General features: G+C 37.5%; 1 protein-coding gene across 1 annotated transcript in view; it reads right to left on the minus strand.

Moving 5' to 3' along the window:
- Positions 1 to 2,776: 2,776 nt before the first annotated feature.
- The window catches only part of SKAP2 (src kinase associated phosphoprotein 2), a 385,859-nt gene continuing 367,612 nt past the window's right edge, over positions 2,777 to 21,023 (minus strand). Inside the window, exons 12-13 of the mRNA XM_082259466.1 lie at positions 3,265 to 3,366; positions 2,777 to 2,903 (exon numbers count right to left, since the gene is read on the minus strand). Coding sequence (XP_082115592.1) covers positions 3,274 to 3,366 — 93 coding nt within the window. The 3' untranslated portion in view covers positions 2,777 to 2,903; positions 3,265 to 3,273. The remainder of the gene's footprint in view (positions 2,904 to 3,264; positions 3,367 to 21,023) is intronic.

Raw genomic sequence — 21,023 nt, forward strand, 5'->3', positions numbered from 1 at the left:
AGATAGATAGATAGATAGATAGATAGATAGATAGATAGATAGATAGATAGATAGATAGATAGATAGATAGATAGATAGATAGATAGATAGATCGATAGATAGATAGATAAAGTAGATAATATTATCTTATTATATATTTTTATTCAATTATATTTATACATATATATTTATATTTTTTATTATTTTTTGTATAATAATTTATTATATATATATATATATATAGATATATATATATATCTATATATATATATATATATATATATATATATATATATATATATTTTTTTTTTTTTTAATTAGTCAAATAAAAATGAACATTTTATAGCAAACAAAAAAATTTATTTTTGAGCAAACATTCACGCTTGCATTCATGTATATTGTGTACGGTATACACTAGATATTCAAAAGTCAGTTAAAAGCAAATCTGTTTTCAAATAACAGAGTTGTAAAGAATTTTCGAGCAACTTATTTTGGTAAATACATGCCTCCATTGCTGAGTAACCTTCAGTTTAAAATGAGCTTGTTGCTTTCTGTGTTTATCTCCATCTCTATATTAAAGGGTTATATAGAGTTGGATGATCTTTACACAGCTCTTTGTTGAAAATGCACCTAAGATGAAGTTAGAATTACAAGATATAATGAATCCAGACCCTGACAGGTTAGGGAAAACATAATATTTAATCTTATCCTGAATCTAGTGTATGTTCAAGTTTTCCTAACTTGTTTTTAATTTCCTTTGAAAATCTGGAGTTAAAATTTGTTGCTTTGAAAAATTGCTTCCAATTTTAAAATATAAACATTTGCTGCAAAAAAAGGAAAACAGATTGACAGCTTAGTGTTAGCACAAACCTTTTTCTTTAGAGATTCACACAGTATAGTAATGTTTTATATTGCTGCAGAGTTTTTGCAAGCCCAAATATGAAATCGGAAACTTAATGTTGCAACTTCTTAGAATCCATTGTGAATGACAGCAGCACTGTACTTCTTCATTGTGCTTGGAGGCCAGATGGCAATGGAATCATTTACTTCACCTTGTTGTGCTTAATTACTACAATCAACACACTATTTTCCAAATTAATCATAACAAAGTAATTTCATTAGTAACACAGCAGGCTGTTGAATTATTAGCATCATAACAGGTTCGCAAACAATTAAACTTTATTTGAACCTTAGAAATTTGCAGGGTGGAACACTTAGGCAGCCAAGCACAGCGCACAGTATACAACATCACCAAAGTCTGACAGTTAAATATACCGCATAACTGCATTTTTTGCATATAACCAAGAGGTTTTTTTTTTTTTCCATTTTGGTTGGATTGTACGTAAACATAATCACAACGAATTATAATTGATTTCAAAAAAGAAAATCAATAGATATTTTTATTTAGCTGTTTAAGGGACTTTCATGGTGATAGAAGTGGCTGTATTCTGAAACTGGTCCTGCTTGGTCGGGTGTAGGGTTAAATGAAAAAAAAAAAAAATTGAAGTCATAAAAAGGTGGTGGGGAGGGGGGTTGGAAATTAAAAAGTGAACCAAAGGTCAAGACGTTGGATTATTATGAGTTGGGGAAGGACTCCCTCTCCTGGGCATAAAAAGTAAAGGAGAAACATAGATTTTTTTTTGGTAGGGAAGTAAATTTGCTTATGGGCACTTATAAAACTAAATTATGGAGGGGGTTGGGATGTAAAAAAAAAAAAAAAAAATAGCTCACATTTCTATCAAGCATCTGCCATCTGCTGGTTACAGCGTGCATAAGCCTAAAATCACAACCTAATATATCTAAATTTAGCAATATAACCTTACTGTTCTAAAATATAGCAGCATAAAACCAAACTGTAATTTTCAGAAGTATTTAAAGAAACAACATAATAGAAATTACACATTTTAGTAAAATAAATAAACCAAAACTTTATCCAAAGAGGGATTTCATTATATTTTAAGACACATTTATCAAACAGTTCAAAAGCAGAAAGTGTGGATTAATTTTCTTTCTAATATTCTTGAACTGGTAAATAAACCACACAAGTAATCATTTTAGGAGAACCGCAAAAGCTGCTATAATGTCATTAGTAACTATGTAATAAAAATGCACACCATTCATTAGGTTTAGGTTATTACAACCACTAAACAACCACAGCTAAAAAATGTATTTACCTAAAGTGCTGAAAATTTCCACATTGCAAAGTGGATGTCCACTTAGTGAACAGGGTGAATCTGCTTTCATCCCAATAATCCAATCATATGCAGAAAATAATCTTTTTTTTAATTATTATTATTTTCCTTCTGCAGGATTGGGTGTTCAAAGTTAACAGAGCTTCCCTGTATTCGCTAAGCAAAGTGAACTTTCACTACACCTTTAGTAAATCAGCCCCAACCAGTGGGATTTCTTTATAAATGCATATATTATTTAGAAGTGTCAGACTGATGGAATTTTCAAAACTTTCAATCAAACAACCGTAGTTATTGCTTTGTGAATCTTTAATTCTTTTGCACTACCTAGAAATGTTAAAATTGACATTAATAAAATGTAATTTACATGTGCTAAAATAAATATGCATAATATTACGCATTTGGACTTTTGTTAATCACAATTCTCATTATTAATTTTAGAAATGTTTACCATTTTGGTCAATGAAGACGGGAATACTATTCAATAAAATTTTTGCTTTGCTTTTATTTTCACTAAATAATATGTAGCAATAATAAAAGAGATGTACATTGTGAACCATAATAAGCCCAGCTAGCTTAAGACACATACTATTATAGAACAACGTTATAAAAAAAAACTGTGTACATTTTTAAATTTTATGTAACAAATAAAAACCCCTTTATTCCACACAAAGTAAATGAAACATTTCAAGCTCCAGATGATACCCTTTCAATGGTCCTAATAAAAGACGGTTCCTGGCAAGGAAAAAAAAAAAAAAGTGATAAAATGGACATGAGCGGAGAAAAGCCGATGCAATTGGTTTATCATAAAGATCGCGGTATCCAAGACAGAAATTAATTGTAATGTTAGATTGAAGGTAATATACAGTAGCAAGCTGAAGAAGAGATAAGCTCACTGCTCTGACATTGCAATGTGGGATTCTATTGCATGCAGACAACTAATGGAGCAGTATTAATTAAGGCTTAAAAGCTATTTTTTGCAACAGTCCTTAAGTTAATATAACAGCAGCAGAGGTTTTAGGAAGGAAATGCTTATAAAACAGAGAGCAGGAGAACACATGAGCCATTATGGTAGATTGGATTAAAATGTACTTACCCAGGCCTCTCAAATATCATACATCTCCATTATGTACGCTTTAGGCACCAGGCCAATGGTTCCCTTCATTTCTCCTACCCACCAGCCATATCTATTGTACTCCTAATTCAAAACAATAAGCTGGATTAACCTTTTGCCTAGCACAAATGTAATATCATTTAATGCAAAGCTACTTTTAAATGTTTGTGCTCCATGTTTGGCCTGCTAATCATAGCCATACCAAACATGTTCAGAATCACCTTTTTTCTCTGCTATTGTTAGATACATTCCAGAAGTGACTACCCATGAGCAAACAGATGATGGCACAGAACACAGAACATCTGCATCTTTATTATTTGATGGTGCATATTGCTATATATTGACACACCTTTCTTGAACATTCTCTTCCCTTTACTTTTTCATATATGCTCTGATGCTATTAGGTCTGAAAATTATGGCAGCTATTATAATGATTGAAGAAAAACTCTGGGTGGGCAAAATGATATGGTACAAAACCTAATAAATGAAACAAATACGTTTACTAAAGAACTTACAATCTAAAAAAGCAAAGGGAAGGGGAACAAATCTGAAGATAAATAGCACTATCACTATAATGTAAATGACTTTAAAAATAAAGAACAGTAACCATGGGCAAACATATACTGATAAAACATGTAGTATTTCAGAGTTTTTGAAACAATGTAAAAACATGAGATATATATATATTTGTCTGAATAGATATTAGTATCTATAATATTAGTCTGTCTGTCTAGCAAACTATCTATCTTCAAAAACTCACCGTCTCGGCCTATCTGATCTGTGGACAATCATACAATCCCAGAAACCAGATAAACGTCATTCAGGAATTGTGTGATTTTCTGCACACTGGTCACATTTAGGTGCATTTATTAAGGAGAATAGGACATATTGCAATTTACTGATCCACCTTATTTTTAAATCGTTGTGCTCATATCCAAGTCCCTACCTGTTTATCAATATATGAACTATTGCTCTAAAATATAGTACTGTGTAAACTTCAAATGTCAAAATGTCAAATGTTCAAAACTCAGAGCAGGAAAAATATATTTTGTGGGTACGTAAACACATTTATTTTTCTCACAATTCTCCTGCAAACAGTCTATGTTCCATATAAATAAAGTATACAATTGTAACAGAAGGCACATTACTTGTAAGTTGCATATAGTACATGGGCATCCTTCATTTTCAGACAAGGGCCCATAATATATCACTGTGTTTACTGATTACCGGCAAACGGAAATGCAATCTAATTAGAAGATAGTCAGACAGCAGTTTACTTTTGTTAGTGGCTCATCTCTCACATAAACAGAATCTTGGCAAATTGTCTGGTTTTTAAAATTCTCCTGGGCCTGATTGGGTATTTTTGATGAGAATATCGGCCAGAGGGGAAATTAATCATTTAGTAAATCGGACCCAATTTATGTAAATATGACTCACACCTGAAAATTAGATCCTAAACTTGTATTCCTAATGTTGTATATTTTAATAAGTGCTATAGAAAAGAAAAAACACCAAAGTGAACATTTTCATATTGTTAGTTGCATAGATATTCAACTTTGTGTTTAAAATTAATAATAACTAACCACTATACAGCCTTCTGTTTATTTCCTAAAAATATACACATATTTATTAAAGAGTGTTATAAAAAATATTTTATTTAGCATATTTACAAAAATATTAACTATGTTAAGGTTTCAGTGACAAGAGGTCACTGATACCTAGATGACCAGGCTTAACAATACCTTAATGACTAATCTGCATATTTAAGTCACGTGTATAAAGATTTTTAAAGACATATAGATTTTTTTTTTTACTCTGTTATAACAAAATAAACCCTGCTATTTTTTTTATAATAGGCTGACACCTATGCTCATTTCTCATTCATTTTTTATTTTTAATAGTGTAACTGTATCTGGCAGTTAAACTATTAAATGCATAGCCTTGCAGATGAACACTGCTGCCTGAAGGTGGCTGTGTTCTTCTACAGGCTGAAGGTTGATCCTCCCACAGTGAATGAACTCAGATGTGACGTGTATTACATCACTTCCTGGTTCACAGTTCCCCAGTTACTTTAGCCAGAGATGAAGCTAATCAAGCATTAAACCTTCTTGATCAGCTTCATTGGGGTCTATTAGTGACATAGACCCCTTATGTCTCCTTAACCACTTAAGCCCCGGAAGATTTTACCCCCTTCCTGACCAGGGCCTATTTTGCGATTCGGCACTACGTGAATTTAACGGACAATTGCGCGGTCGTGCGACGATGTACCCAAATGAAATTGACGTCCTTTTTTTCCCACAAACAGAGATTTCTTTCTTTCGCACGACTGCGCAATTGTCAGTTAAATTAACACAGTGCCATATCCCAAAAAATGGCCGGTCATTAACCACTTAAGCCCCGGAAGATTTTACCCCCTTCCTGACCAGGGGTTTTTTTTGCGATTTTTTACTGCATGACTTTAACGGACAATTGCGTGGTCGTGCGACGCTGTACTTAAACTAATTTGATGTCCTTTTTTCCCCACAAACAGAGCTTTCTTTTGGTGGTATTTGATCACCTGTGCGATTTTTTGATCATGCACTATAAACAAAAAAAGAGCGCCAATTTTGCAAAAATAACAATATTTTTCACATTTTTTTATATGAAATTCCCCCCCCAAAAAATGTAAAAATCTAAATTTTTTAACATTTTAGGCCAATTTGTTTTCTGCTACATATGTTTGGTAAAAAAAAATCGCAAAAAGCGTATTTTGATTGGTTTGCTCAAAAGTTATTGCATTTACTAAGGGAAAGATTTTTGTCATTTTTATTGTTTTTTTTTTTAACGAGTAATGGCGGCGATCTGCAATTTTTTTTGCGGGACTGCGACATTTCGGCGGACAGATCGGACCCTTGACTGACATTTTTTTTACACTTTTGGGGGTACCACAGTCATCACTACAGTAATCAGTGCTATACATATGCACTGTTACTGTAAAAATGACACTGGCAGGGAAGGGGTTAAGTGTGTCCCTAGGGGCGTGATTCTAACTGTGATTGGATGTGGCTTGTGATGTAACAGCAGAGATCTATGGTCCTACATAGCAGGACAGTATGATCTCTGCTATTACACAGGGGAGAATGACAGGCGGCTTTGTTTACATTAGCCGCCTGCCTTTCTCCCGATGTAACCGATGATTCGCGAGTGACCGGCGGACATGGGGTCCGCCGGTCACACGCGCGGGGGGGTCCGAGAGCGAGCGGGAGCGCGCCTCCAGCAGCGTGCGCTCGCTCCCTAGAGCCTCACAGGTAAGCGACGTAGTACTACGTCACTTTGCCTGTGAGGGGCTGACCGCCGCAGTAAATAGTGGTGCAGCGGTCGGCAAGTGGTTAAAGAGGACCTTCACTAGCAATATGATATCACATAAGGGTCTATAGCCCCCCTACGTGATAACAATAAACTTAGGTTTAAAAAAAATGTAAACTAACAAATGAAAAATAAAAAAAATATTTTAAAGCCCCTTCCGACCTCCACATACATACGGAAACACGTGTCAGGTGCAGCTGTGTGTGAAATCAACAATTGTGATACACAAGCATTATTTCCAGGGCTATCATTAATGGTTAACTCTAAAATGATTCCTTGTAAAGGATTTTTAGGCATCACCTATGGATAATTTTGGGGACTGAAGTTTATCACTGTTTCAATGGAGCACGCAATTTTAAAGCTTGACATCTTGGGTTTCTATTAACCGAATGCGATCTCTTCTTTTATAACAGACAATTGGGCAATAGATTGTGTTATTATTCACTAAATGTAAATTTAGTGTATTTTGCACCTAAATACTATATGTTTGATAAGCAGTTGTACTAATATCATGTGATTACCATGCTTTTTATTCTCCAGGTTCTCTGCTTTCAGAAAATATATAAATTAAGAGGTTAGAACTAAGCTTTAGGCCTAAAATGTGTATTTTAACGTGCAGAAAAGTGCAAAAAAAATAAAAAATTCATTAGGGAACTAACATGTAATAGAGGTACTGGTGCAAAAGATTTTTATGAATTTTATGATAAATCCAATTCTCTCCCTTATTCCTGTGCATGAAATATGATGGTAAAAGCTAACACACATGTGATCATTGTGAACTAACCAGGGTTCTGTGCTGTCTTCTAGAAGTATTTTAAGCAGGCAAGCAATCATAACATACACATAAGGCTTCATATACACTAGCCTGCAATGGCAGCTCTTAAACTTGAATTTAGGAGCTTTTGGCATTTGTCTTCCAAAGATCCAAAACTCAACTCCATAAAAGCCTATGTGCCAATGTACACATATGCTATACAATGTTAGCAGAGTTTAGGAGATGCTGCATTAAGGTGAGCTTCAACCTCCCTCTCCTGAGGACGGAGAAATTACCTTCAGGATTGGAACGTTTTGACCCCTGGCCGCAGGAAAACTCAAAACGCGGCAAAACCGCCGCACATTTTGCAACTATTCTTCTGCGTTTTGTGTTTTCCTGCAGTCACGGTAAATGTAGGTTAGTGTACATGAAGCCTAAGCATGCTTTGTGAAAATAAATGTGCAATTCAGTATCAATTCTGAATATGCGTACATTTTTAGATTCACCTAGATTATACCCTATGTGATTCATGTACAGGGCAGGTAGTGAATAAAGAAGGAGATAAAGTGTTACTAAACCCAGGACCCTACATTCACTGTTTCTGGTCTCCCACAGTACACAGAACATGGAAATGCAATCGTTTTAGTAAATATAAACTGCTAAACACCTTTTCTCATCACCAGTTAGAGCAGTGTTGCGACTTTAATCAGTGTTTAGGCAAAGTTTGTAGGGGGAGTTTTCATTCTCCCCTGATTGTCCTAGGAGGCTGAAGGACCCCTGACTCTCTGTCTGGAGAATGCTGATTGGCCCTGTGCTGACCACATGCACTCTCTCAAGAAAAAAAAACTCTCTAGCAATACACACCAAACTGAGCATGTGCAGCCTGTCCTCAAGGCTCCGTACTATCAGCAAATGGGTTGGGGACTCTAGAAGAAGGGGAGGATCAGAGAAAACAGGATCAAACAGCCTTTTTACACAATGTGCAGGATTAACCCCGTTCCAGTGAGTATAACAAGCCTACTTTACTTCATATACATACTCATTTTACTGTTGTGGGTTTAGTAACACTTTATGCAGCCTTAATATACAGCCAATATATCAGGTCTGTTAAAAACTACCCCTAAGTCGGTGACAGGTTTGCTAATATGATAAAAATGTTAAGGAAAATCACAAAAAAAAATAACATTTTTTAAGCATAATTTCTTCCTCTTTAACTTGGAATATCCTTCATATATTCATATTATTCCAGTCAACAACACATTTATGACCTATAATCTCTAAATACATTAAGTCAAAAACCTGACAGGGTCATCAGCTGTCATTGTAGGCCCCACCCTCTGATTCATTACTCGTTCATTCCCCACACACTTCTTTAAACCTCCTCTCTTTTAGGGAGATCTCATTTTAGGGAGATCTTTTCTGTTTCTTGTACTAAATTTTACATGAAAGTACACTCGGATATGTCTCAGTGTCTATATTCATATGTTACAGTCTATGTCGGTTACAGTCTAACTGTCAGGCATAACCTCGGCCGCATTATTGGGAGTCCTCCATATTTATTATACATTTTTGGTATACATTTGTTTTCTGTGCAGCAGTACAGTGGGTATAGACTCACAGGCAGTGAAGTGGATGACCCTAAATGCTAAATAACCCAGGACAGGGGAGCAAGAGGGTATTATTTCAGCAAAAGCTGCATTTTTAATGTTTAAACAACACTTGTAGGGCTATCTATCCTATGATACACACACACACACACACATATACATATATATATATATATATATATATATATATATATATATATATATATATATATATATATGTATATATATATATATATATATATATATTTTACAGGGGGTACAACAACAAAACAACTTCAATAAGCAGTTTGAAGTAGAATATGCAGCTAAAACTAATTCTACTTTAAAGTGGTTGTAAACCTTAGGTTTTTTTTTTTTTTTTAAATAACAAACATGTTTTACTTACCTGCTCTGTGCAATGGTTTTGCACAGAGCAGCCCCGATATTTCCCTTCTGAGTCCCCCGCCAGAACTCCAGGCCCCTCCTCTTCGGCAGGTGCCCCATGGAAAACTGCACCCATGCGTGCTCGCTCCCAAGTCCCTAAGAGACTTAGCTCCGCCCCCTGATCCAGTGTCACAGCATTTGATTGACAGCAGTGGGAGCCAATGGCTCCCGCTGCTATCAAGCTCCCCGATGAGGAGGGAGACAGCGGTGAAAGCTGCTGCTGTCGTTCACATCGCTGGGCGGATAGGGCTCGCATAGAATGCAATAAGATGAAAACCTTAAGGCTTTAGAACCATTTTAATTTAAAAGTGATTAAATCACAATGATAAAAAAATAGCCGGAAGAATGGATCATATTGGGCTGATTTACTATAGTAGTAGATATTACTACTATAGTAGTAGTAAATAAGGTAAAGCGCTGTTCACTTCATTCATTCAATCACATGCACAGCTCCATTTTATTTACTAAGCTAAGCTAAACATTCACTTTGTAAAGGGAACTCTCTACTTCTTTAGTAAATTGTGCCAGCTGTTAAACCGGATTTTATTTGTTACACCTTTGTGCAGAAATCCAGATATCAGTTACAATGAGCCCAACTAGTCCGTGCCTAAATTGCAGGTTCATCATTCAAAAACTAAAAAAAAAAAAAAAAATTGAATATACCAATGGAAATAGTCTAACAACAATGATGGTACAGCTCAGAGCTCAGGGGCAGATGGCGCTTAATAAAATAGTTGCTATGTGCCACATGAAAGGCCTTTTACACCATCACAATATTGAATCAGCACCTCTGTTGTCTAGTTTTAAAGAAAGTGTGCAATGCAAGCTTCACAGAACTCAAATTTATGGCAGGAACGTCATTTGAAAACTGCTTGTATCCAGAGATGTATAGTAACTAAGTAGAACTACTTCACTACTGTACTTAAGTACCGAAAGGCGGTATCTGTACTTTCCTAGAGTAGAATTTTTTTCTCCTACTTCCACTTTTACTTCACTACATTTTTTCGATGATTTCAATACTTCTACTCCGATATTTATTTTTTGTGCTGCATAGTTACTCGTTACTATTATAAAAATTACCACTGCCAGGACAGTAGATGGCAGGTTTCATGAAGCTCAAAACATGTGTATTATCAGCGCATACGAAAATAAATGCTACTGTATGTATAAATAAAAGCTGCATTTGAAATAATAAAAAACATTATGATGTTCAAACTTTTGACTTCTTTCTTTAATAACTACATAACACAGTACTTGTACTTTTAATTTCAGTACTTGAGTAGCAATTTTTTTTTTCAAAACTACTGGTACTTTTACTTTCAGTACTTGAGTAGCAAAAATTAAAAAAAAAAACTACTTGCAATACTTAAGTACAAAAAATGTTGAATACTTTAGTACTTCTACTCAAGTCACTTTTTGATCGAGCACTTCCACTTCTACTCAAGTCACTTTTTGATCGAGCACTTGTACTTTTACTCAAGTATGGGTTTGAGTACTTTATACAACTCTGCTTGTATCTATGGCCAAAGCATAACCTGTTGTAAGGAGCACAGCACCCAGACCAACGGGCAATGGAAAATGTAATATGGCCCAGTGAGTTATAGTTTAGTGTACAGGTGGTCCTTGGGTTACAAACGACTCCTACTTACAAACGGAGAGATACAACAGGAAGTGAGGAGAAATCTCCCCCTAGGAAGGGAAATTCACTCCTGGAAGAGTTCTCATGGGAAAAAAGTGTCTCCGCTAAAGCTTTATCACTAATCCGTGTTTTCACAACAACCCAAAATTTTCAAAATCATAGGGACAGAAAGTGAGGTGAAATCTTCTGACAGCAAAACAAATGGTACAGGGGTGTTAACCCTTCCCTATGCTATCCAAAAACCTTAAAAATTATTATTTTTGGCTGGAGCTACACTTAAAAAATGTACTTGTTCCGATTTGCAAACAAATTCGACTTAAGAACAAACCTACAGTCCCAATCTTGTTTGTCACCCGAGGACCGCCTGTATTTCCAACTTCCAGATGGGTTAATATTCCAGCCAAAGGATGCCTTCAATTTACAAGGGCAAGGCCTACACAGGTTCTTTACCCTGCAATGGTGTTGGGTCTTTCCTTTTATTTTTGTCCCCACTATACCCTTTTACAATGTTGTTTTACCTGTTTATAGAAGCATTACCATGAATAAATATATATCTGTATCTGTTTTAATGTTTAAAGCTGAAGTCCAGGAAAACAGCTAAACAAACAGATGAAATACATACAAAGAAGTGTTTTACCTACCAAAGGATTGGTTTCTGTTCATCTGGTCATCCAGTCCTGGGACAGCACTGCCCCACAGCACAGCCCCATCTAGCAGGACTATGGACCTAATGATTCTCTGCTGCAGTTTACCTTTTACTTATAGTTCACCTCCACACCCCTACCATGTAACAGGACAATGGAAGGATAGGCAACACACTGATAAGGCCATTTCTCTGTCCCTCTGCTCTCTTCTATCTATCAGCATGCTTCTTGCACTGCCACATACCTTTTTGGCTTCTTGTGCTGCCTCTCGCTCCCGTACTCTGAGCCCTGCTGTACAGACTGTACAGTAGACAGCAGGAGGCTAATACCAAGTTCAATTTTGTTAATTGTACTGCTGCATTTAAAGAATATTCACACTGATATAGTAATGAAGAAAAGAAAAGAAAAGAAAAGAAAAAGAAAAAGAAGAAAAAAAGAAAAGAAAAGAAAAGAAAAAGAAAAAGAAGAAAAAAAGAAAAGAAAAGAAAAAAAAAAGAAAAAAAAGAAAAGAGAGAGAAAAAAAAAAAGAGGACACAATAGTAGAAAGAAAGGCTGATACAAATGCATGGTGAATACAAGCATACAGGAGCCTGTGCATTGTGTGCACAATTTAGTTATAGGAAGGAAGAAAACATAGGAAAAATATTCTTGCTGGAAACTGAGCTGTGAACTCCGGTACTGCAAGGCTACATTGTGAACAAATAAGCCACTGTAGCAAATATGCTTACATATTAAATAAAATTCCTAATTGTTCTGCATAAAGAAAAAGGGGAGTAAAGATAGTAAGTGCAGGTGTGCTAGAATCTGAAAAATGTAATAACTTTTAGACTGGAGGCTGATGATTTACAATGCAGGGGCACATCGCCTGAAGCTGACTAGCACACATTTGCTTGATGTTAGAAAGAGAAGCAATGAGTGCTTAAGAATGCCTGCCTATAAATTGTAAGCAGCAGACATGTGATCCTACATTTATGGCATGTACTAGAACATCTGGCCAGTGTATGCTGCTCAAATTACTATACCCTATAAAAAAAAAAACTCCCAATGCCTATTGTGCTACTAAAAAACTAGGCAAAATCTGTACATGTGACAACATTCTTCCGAATATAAGTGAAAATGACATCATAAAATTTCTGCAATTCACACTAACATTTAATAAACACTGTGCTGTCAATGTGAATTTAAAAAAATGAAAATAAGGAGTTGCTGTCATGCAGTGGTATCACCACTAGGGGGCAGGAGACATCCTATTAAGTGTTTACTGAAGAACCATTTTCTGGCATTTCAAACCATGTGTACAAGTTAAAACAATTAATAGTTTTATTTTACAGCTCACATTTTTACCAAGATATTTCAGACGTATTACAGTCTCAGTGCTGCTTTTCTGCTTCCAAAAAGAACATTGGAAGTGGAATCTTTGATTCCCCAAAAAAATATAAATTAATGAGAAAAAAAAAGGTGATTTTGCATAAAAAATAAATTTGTGTTAGTTTAGTTCTTGCCACCACAGGAAATTTGTGCAACACTGGAACAGTAGGTTTAAAGAAGAGCTCTGCTAAGTACTTCTTCTAATAGTCTTGATCCTGTAAATGACAAATTAACCCATAATTTACAAAAACTATAATCTTTTCTATGCAAATGTTCATAGAAGAATTTGTCAGAGCGTGGCTTCTGATGAGTGGTCGCTGCTAAATATTTTTGAATCAGGAAAAAAAAGTCTTAGCTCCCAAAATACTGTACAGTCACATTGATGCTGTGTGCAACCTATGCAGCTATAACCAGCTAACTGTGAAGTAGCGGTCCAGAGGACTATGTATGTGGGGGGGGGGGGACATGACTGCCTGTACACTGACTTCTGGGTTGTGAGCGCTGGGTGTTTTTCAACTCCACAGTTGGACGGCTGCTATTGGACTCTGTGTTTCTGCATTGACAGCACTAGGCAGGGCTGTCTTTAACACAGGGCAAAAGGGGCAGCTGCCCCAGGCCCAGTCATTTTTGTGGGGCCCAAAGCTGTTCTTTAAGCCCACATTGCCCACAAATAGTTGATGTAGGTGAATTTGGGAGAGCCCAAGAAAATATTTGCCCAAGGTCCAATTGATATTAAAGATGGCCCTGGCACTAGGGAGAAGGTGAGTATTGCAGAAAAAACTGGGTTCCCTGGTTTGAATCCCGGTTGGGACACTATCTTGCATCATGTTCTCCCTGTACATGTATAGATATCCTCCAGCTACTCTATTTTCTTTCCACACTCTAAAGACATGTTGATAGGTTAATTTGCTCCTGTAAAAATTGGCCCCAGTGTACAGTATGTGTGCATGTGCGGTAGGCTTTTAATTGTAAGCTCCTTGAGGGCAGGGACTGACGTGAATGTGCAGTATGTAAAGTTCTGCATAAATTGTTAGCGCCATATAAACAACGTGTAAAAAGAAATGCATATTTTAAAGCCTCACGTACACTGCTGCTCCTAATATGACAATTCTGGGCCTTTTGGTGTTTTTTGCCTATGCCCCTGAACACACCTCAATAAAAGGCTATTTTTTCCATGCACACATAAGGCTATTAGAGGAGTTTAGAAGCAGAAGCGTTTAGAGGCAGTCAAAGCTCCTCCCCTGAATGTAGAAGAATCGCATTCAAGAGGGGAGCTTTTGCTCATAAAAAAACACCAAACGCAGTTATGCGCATCTAAACATGCCTAAGCGCTAGGAGCATTTAGCGCTTGAGCCTTTATTCATTTTATTGCATCTAAACGCACTAAAATATATTTGAAAAAATGCGGATTTGGCGCATTTTTAATGCTGATTTTCTCCTGTCAGCCTACAATAACCCAGTGTACATGAGACCTAGGGGTTAAGGAATTTGTTTATATTGGGAAACCAGAGTTAGATTTTCATGCAAAAGTTTATTTTTTTTCCCTAATTGTGAGGCTTGTCACCTCAGTGAGGAAAAAAAAATACTGATTAGTTGGTGTATAAGAAACTGATTATTTAGATAGAAGCCATTGCAAAATTGATGATGTCCCCTTCACCCGATATGCCAAGTGATACATAAAGCATCACCAACTATCTTAAATTGTAAGCTCTAACGTGCAGGGCCCTATGATTTCTACTGTAATAAAGTGTATTGTATTTGTACTGTTTACCCTCAAGTTGTAAAGCGCTGTTTAACTAGCGCTATATAAATCCTGTATAATAAATCCTGTATAATATAGTGTTGCCAAGTCATCCTTTTAAAAATAAACTATAGTTATACTTTTATTTTATATATATATATATTGATATGTTATGTGATCATATTTTATTTAGACTTTGTAAAATCCTTATTTTACAAAACAAATATTTAATTCAGTGTGCTGCCATACTGCAGTCTATTAACCACTTTGAGACCGGAAGGATTTGCCTCCTTAATGACCAGGCCCTATTTTGCGATTCTGCACTATGTTATTTTAATGGACAATTGTGCAGTCGTGCGACGCTTCACCCAAATAAAAATGACTTCCTTTTTGTCCCACAAATAGAGCTTTCTTTTGGTGGTATTTGATCACCTGTGCGGTTTTTATTTTTTGCGCTATAAACAAAAAATAGAGACAATTTTTAAAAATAAAAACAATATTTTTCACATTCTGCTATATAACATTCTCAAAAAAAAAATAAAAAAATAATTTTTTTTTAACATTTTAACCGCTTGTCGACTGCTCACAGTATATTTACTGCGGCAGTCGGCCCCTCACAGGCAGAGTGACGTAGGTGACGCGCGGTCACGGACCCCCCCGCGCGTGTGACCAGCGGACCCGATGTCCGCCGGTCACTCGGCGATCGGCGGGGGAGAGGGAGAATGTCAGGCAGCTTGTGTAAACAAGCCACCTGTCATTCTCCTCGCTGTAAAGACACTGATCACTCGGATCTAGTATGCAGATCCGTTGATCAGTGTCCTTACAGCTCAAGCCACAGCCAATCACAGTAGAAAGCACGCCCCTAGGAACACACACAGCCCCTCCCTCCCAAATAAAGTTAACCCCTTCACCCGCATATATATAGCACTGATTACTGTAGAAATGTCACTGGTAACCCCAAAAGTGTCAAAAATGTCAGTCAAGGGTCCGATCTGTCCGCCCCAATGTCGCAGTACCGCAAAAAAAATCGGAGATCGCCGCCATTACACGTTAAAAAAAAAAACACCAAAAATGTCAGAAATCTTTCCCTTTGTTAGTAAACGCGATAACTTTTGCGCAAAGCAATCAAAATACGCTTTTTGCAATTTTTTTTACCAAACATAGGTAGCATAAAACAAATTGGCCGAAAATTTTAAAAAATTTTGATTTTTAAATTTTTTTTTGGGGAATTTCATATAAAAAAATGTGAAAAATATTGTTATTTTTGCAAAATGTACGCTCTTTTTTTGTTTATAGCGCAAAAAGTAAAAATTGCACGGGTGATCAAATACCACCAAAAGAAAGCTCTGTTTGTGGGAAAAAAAGGACGCCAAATTTGTTTAGATACAGCGTCGCACGACCGCGCAATTGTCTGTTAAAGTCACGCAGTGCCGAATCGCAAAATACCCCCTGGTCGTTTAGCAGGAAAATCCTCCGGGGCTTAAGTGGTTAAGGCCATTTTGTTTTCTGCTACATATTTTTGATAAAAAAAATCGCAATAAGCGTATTTTGATTAGTTTGAGCAAAAGTTATCGCGTCTACAAACTACGGGAAAGATTTATGTCATTTTTATTGTTTTTTTTAATAGTAATGGCGGCGATCTGCGTTTTTATGCGGGACTGTGACATTGCGGCGGACAGATTGGACCCCTAACTGACATTTTTGACACTTTTGGGAGTAGCAGTGACATTACTACAGTAATCAGTGCTAAAAATATGCACTGTTACTGTAATAAGGGCACTGGCAGGGAAGGGGTTAACCCTGTGGGTGATCAAGGGGTTAAATATAAGCCTAGGGGAGTGATTCTTAATGGGGGGGGGCGTGGCTTCTGAAATGACCATAGAGACATGTGATCCTATATATAGAAGGATCACATTGGCTCTATAGTCATTGCTGGGAGAAGAACGGTTGGCTGTGTTTACAACAGCTGACCGTTCTTCTCTCCCAGCAGGGAGCGAGTGGCAGCTCAACCCCGAGCTACGTCGGTTTGCGCAGCAGAGCCACCCTGCCGCAGTAAAAAGGCGGCAGGTGGTAGGGAAGTGGTTAAGTGCATGCTGGGCCCTGGGCCTTCTTATAAGGAAGCCCAGTATTGGATGAACACTTGATGATTACTTCTACAGACCAAAAATCCAAATAGTTCACGTCTTTACTTAGGAGGAGGAGGAGTTTCAGATGACTCATTCAGCTATATTTGAGTGTATCCTACGATCCTGATATTTAGTTCTGTATTTACAGCTCACTGTAAATTCAGCTAAATCCCAAGTACCGAGTTAGACTTGCAATATTTATTTGCAGTTTTTAATATTTACATTACTTTTTCAACAGGGCTTTTTAAAATTCCTGTTTAATGATTACATTATATAGAAAATTCTGTATATTAACCACTTGCCGACTGCGTAACGCCGATTTACGTCGGCAGTCAGCCCCTCACAGGCAAAGCGACGTAGGCCTACGTCGCTAGCCTGTGAGGCTCTGGGGAGCGAGCGCGCGCCGCTGAAGGTGCGCTCCCGCTCGCTCACGGACCCCCCCCCCGCGCGTGTGCCTGGCGGACCCCATGTCCACCGGGCACTCGCGATTGTCCGTTACAGCGGGAGAAAGGCAGTCATTCTCCCCTGTGTAAGAATGGAGATCATACGGTTCTGCTATGTAGGACCGTTGATCTCTGTTGTTACACACACAGCCACATCCAATCACAGTTATAAGCACGCCCCTAGGGACACACTTAACCCCTCCTTCTCAAATAAAGTTAACTCCTTCCCTGCCAGTGTCATTTTTACAGTAACAGTGCATATGTATAGCACTGATTACTGTAGTAATGTCACTGGTAACCCCAAAAGTGTCAAAAAGGTCAGTCAAGGGTCCGATCTGTCCGCCGCAATGTCGAAGTCCCGCAAAAAAAAAATTGCAGATCGCCGCCATTACTCGTTAAAAAAAAAACAACAAAAATGATAAAAATCCTTCCCTTAGGTAGTAAACGCAATAACTTTTGCGCAAACCAATCAAAATACGCTTTTTGCGATTTTTTTTCCGAACATATGTAGCATTAAAAACATTTTTACATTTTTTTTGGGAATTTCATATATAAAAATGTGAAAAATATTGTTATTTTTGCAAAATTTACGCTTTTTTTTGTTTATAGCGCATGATCAAAAAATTGCACAGGTGACCAAATACCACCAAAAGAAAGCTCTGTTTGTGGGAAAAAAAAGGACGTCAAATTCGTTTAGATACAGCGTCGCATGACCGCGCAATTGTCCGTTAAAGTCACGCAGTGCCGAATCGAAAATAGGCCCTGGTCAGGAAGGGGGTAAAATCTTCCGGGGCTTAAGTGGTTAACTTTATTTACGGACACCTATGCAATTAGACTACATTCACACAGAATTGCGTGCTTTCCCAACACACAGAAAAGCTCTGCCCTTTATCATTCATGCTTAATGGCACCCCCACGAGTCTGCAAAATATGCACCATGCTAACGCGCCGCAGCACCATTTGGTTCGGTGTGGCGCAATTTTGCAAAAGGGTCAGGGTCTTCTTTTCCATATTTCTCATGCATAGGGTAGCCCATTGCAATGCGATAAATATACAATGACGTGTGGAAACATGCCTGCTGTAAACTGAGCCCTAAATATGGTGAGTGGCTAAAAAAAGTCCAAAAATGCCAAAACTGTATTTATTAAAATACAAAAACCTTGATACATTAAATCAATCAGTAATCATAAGATTAACTTATTACACGTCATGCACACAGGAGGATTTGCAAACTCTCCTAGAAGCCTTTCCTCCTGGCAGCAGCGTTTTGGCAGAAAAAAAGCTTGACGCTTGTAAAGATGTCTAAAGTTTTTACAAACTTTTAGATGCATTTACAGGTGTCAAGAGCTTGGGGTTTAATTCATTTTGTTGGCCCGATTAATAATTTATTCTGGCAATTGAAATGAATTAACGCTCAAGCCCTTAGAGTTTAAACGCGTTAAGACCTATTTAACAGCATCACGTTTTTTTTCTGCCAAAATTCTGCTGCTCCTGGATGCACTGTCAGTGGGTTTTGTTTCCTTTCTCTAACGGCCCCTGCCACTAAATGCTGCTAAAAGCCTATGTGTGCACGGACAGATAGGCTAAGATGCAGGGGAGAGTAGAGGCAGGGAAATTGCCCCTAGAAGCAGCTGAAAAATCGTCCAGTGTATATGAGGCTCCAAACCTATCATTGGATCCCATGAAATGCCGTTAATGGTTTATCAAGGTGGGCAGGGAATTCCCCGCAGCAAAAATAAATTGTCCAGCAGTCTTGTTTGGTGAATAGACACTCTAATTTCAAATTGTGTAAAATATTACAATCTAGTGACAGTATTACAAGCTAGTACACTGTCTATTATGAAGATCCACTTTTCCTTTTTTATGAATAGGACATCTCTGATGCACTGTAAAATATTTATGGTGTTTTCATTAAGTTTGTCATGTGATTTTCATTCACAACTTTTACTACAAAACAAACAAGTCTTTTGATGCCTGGACATCAGGACGACTAATTTATGACGGTGTCTATTTAGCCCTTCCAGACTTGTTAAGACAAAGCCTTGTACATGTGAAACCAATCTATCTTCTGTAGACTCTACTGACAACACATAATTGTGCGGATTTACTCCTGTGGATAGTTATGTCCATAATATATTTTGTTACTGCTTTATGAGCGGTTCTGATTTAAGAGTAACTTTACGGCCAAATGCACATTTACTTCTATTTACTTAGCAGTGCATGAGTCTCTTGAAGTGTTAACAGAAACAAGTCAACCACAGTATCTAGTAAGCCCATGCATCATCTGAATCATAATCTATTTTGCATGCCTGGTGAGGATTACAAAGATACTCAGATGCTTTACAATCCTGAAAAGCAAGAGGTGGAATCTGCAATGGCAAGAGCTACACAGGGTCAGTTTTATACAACCAGATCAAGCATTATGTAGTGGAGTTTTTAGGGATTTGTGGGCTACTGTTAGCTAAAAAGATCCAAATTCCTGAGCTTCCATTATAGTTAAAATTATTAGATTGATGATGATGATGATATATATATATATATATATATATATATATATATATATATATATACACACACACACACACACACACACACACAGTATCTAACAAAAGTGAGTACACCCCTTGCATTTTTGTAAATATTTTATTATATCTTTTCATGTGACAACACTGAAGAAATGACACTTTGCTACAATGTAAAGTAGTGAGTGTACAGCTGCTGGCAACAAAAGTGAGTACACCCCTAAGTGAAAATGTCCAAGTTTGGCCCAATTAGCCATTTTCTCTCCCCGGTGTCATGTGACTCATTAGTGTTACAAGGTCTCAGGTGTGAATGGGGATCAGGTGTATTAAATTGAACGTTATCGCTCTCACTCTCTCATACTGGTCACTGGAAGTTCAACATGGCACCTCATGGCAAAGAACTCTCTGAGGAGCTGAAAAAAAGAATTGTTGCTCTACATAAAGATTGCCTAGGCTGTAGGGAGATTGCCAAGACCCTGAAACTGAGCTGCAGCACAGTGGCCAAGACCATACAGCAGTTTAACAGGACAGGTTCCACTCAGAACAGGCCTCGCCATGGTTGACTAAAGAAGTTGAGTGCACATGCTCAGCGTCATATCCAGAGGTTGTCTTTTGGAAATAGACGTATGAGTGCTGCCAGCAATGCTGCAGAGGTTGAAGGGGTGGGGGGTCAGCCTGTCGGTGCTCAGACCATACACCACACACTGCATTAAATTGGTCTGCATGGCTGTCGTCCCAGAAGTAAGCCTCTTCTAAAGATGATGCACAAGGAAACCCGCAAACAGTTTGCTGAAGACAAGCAGACTAAGGACATGGATTACTGGAACCATGTCCTGTGGTCTGATGAGACCAAGATAAACTTATTTGGTTCAGATGGTGTCAAGCGTGTGTGGTGGCAACCAGGTGAGGAGTACAAAGATAAGTGTGTCTTGCATACAGTCAAGCATGGTGGTGGGAGTGTCATGGTCTGGGACTGCATGAGTGCTGCCGACACTGGGGAGCTACAGTTCATTGAGGGAACCATGAATGCCAACATGTACTGTGACATACTGAAGCAGAGCATGATCCCCTCCCTTCGGAGACTGGGCCCCAGGGCAGTATTCCAACATGATAACGACCTCAAACACAC

This window comes from Pelophylax lessonae (genome assembly GCF_965119305.1).
Source record: "Pelophylax lessonae genome assembly, chromosome: 5".
Lineage (NCBI taxonomy): Eukaryota > Metazoa > Chordata > Amphibia > Anura > Ranidae > Pelophylax > Pelophylax lessonae.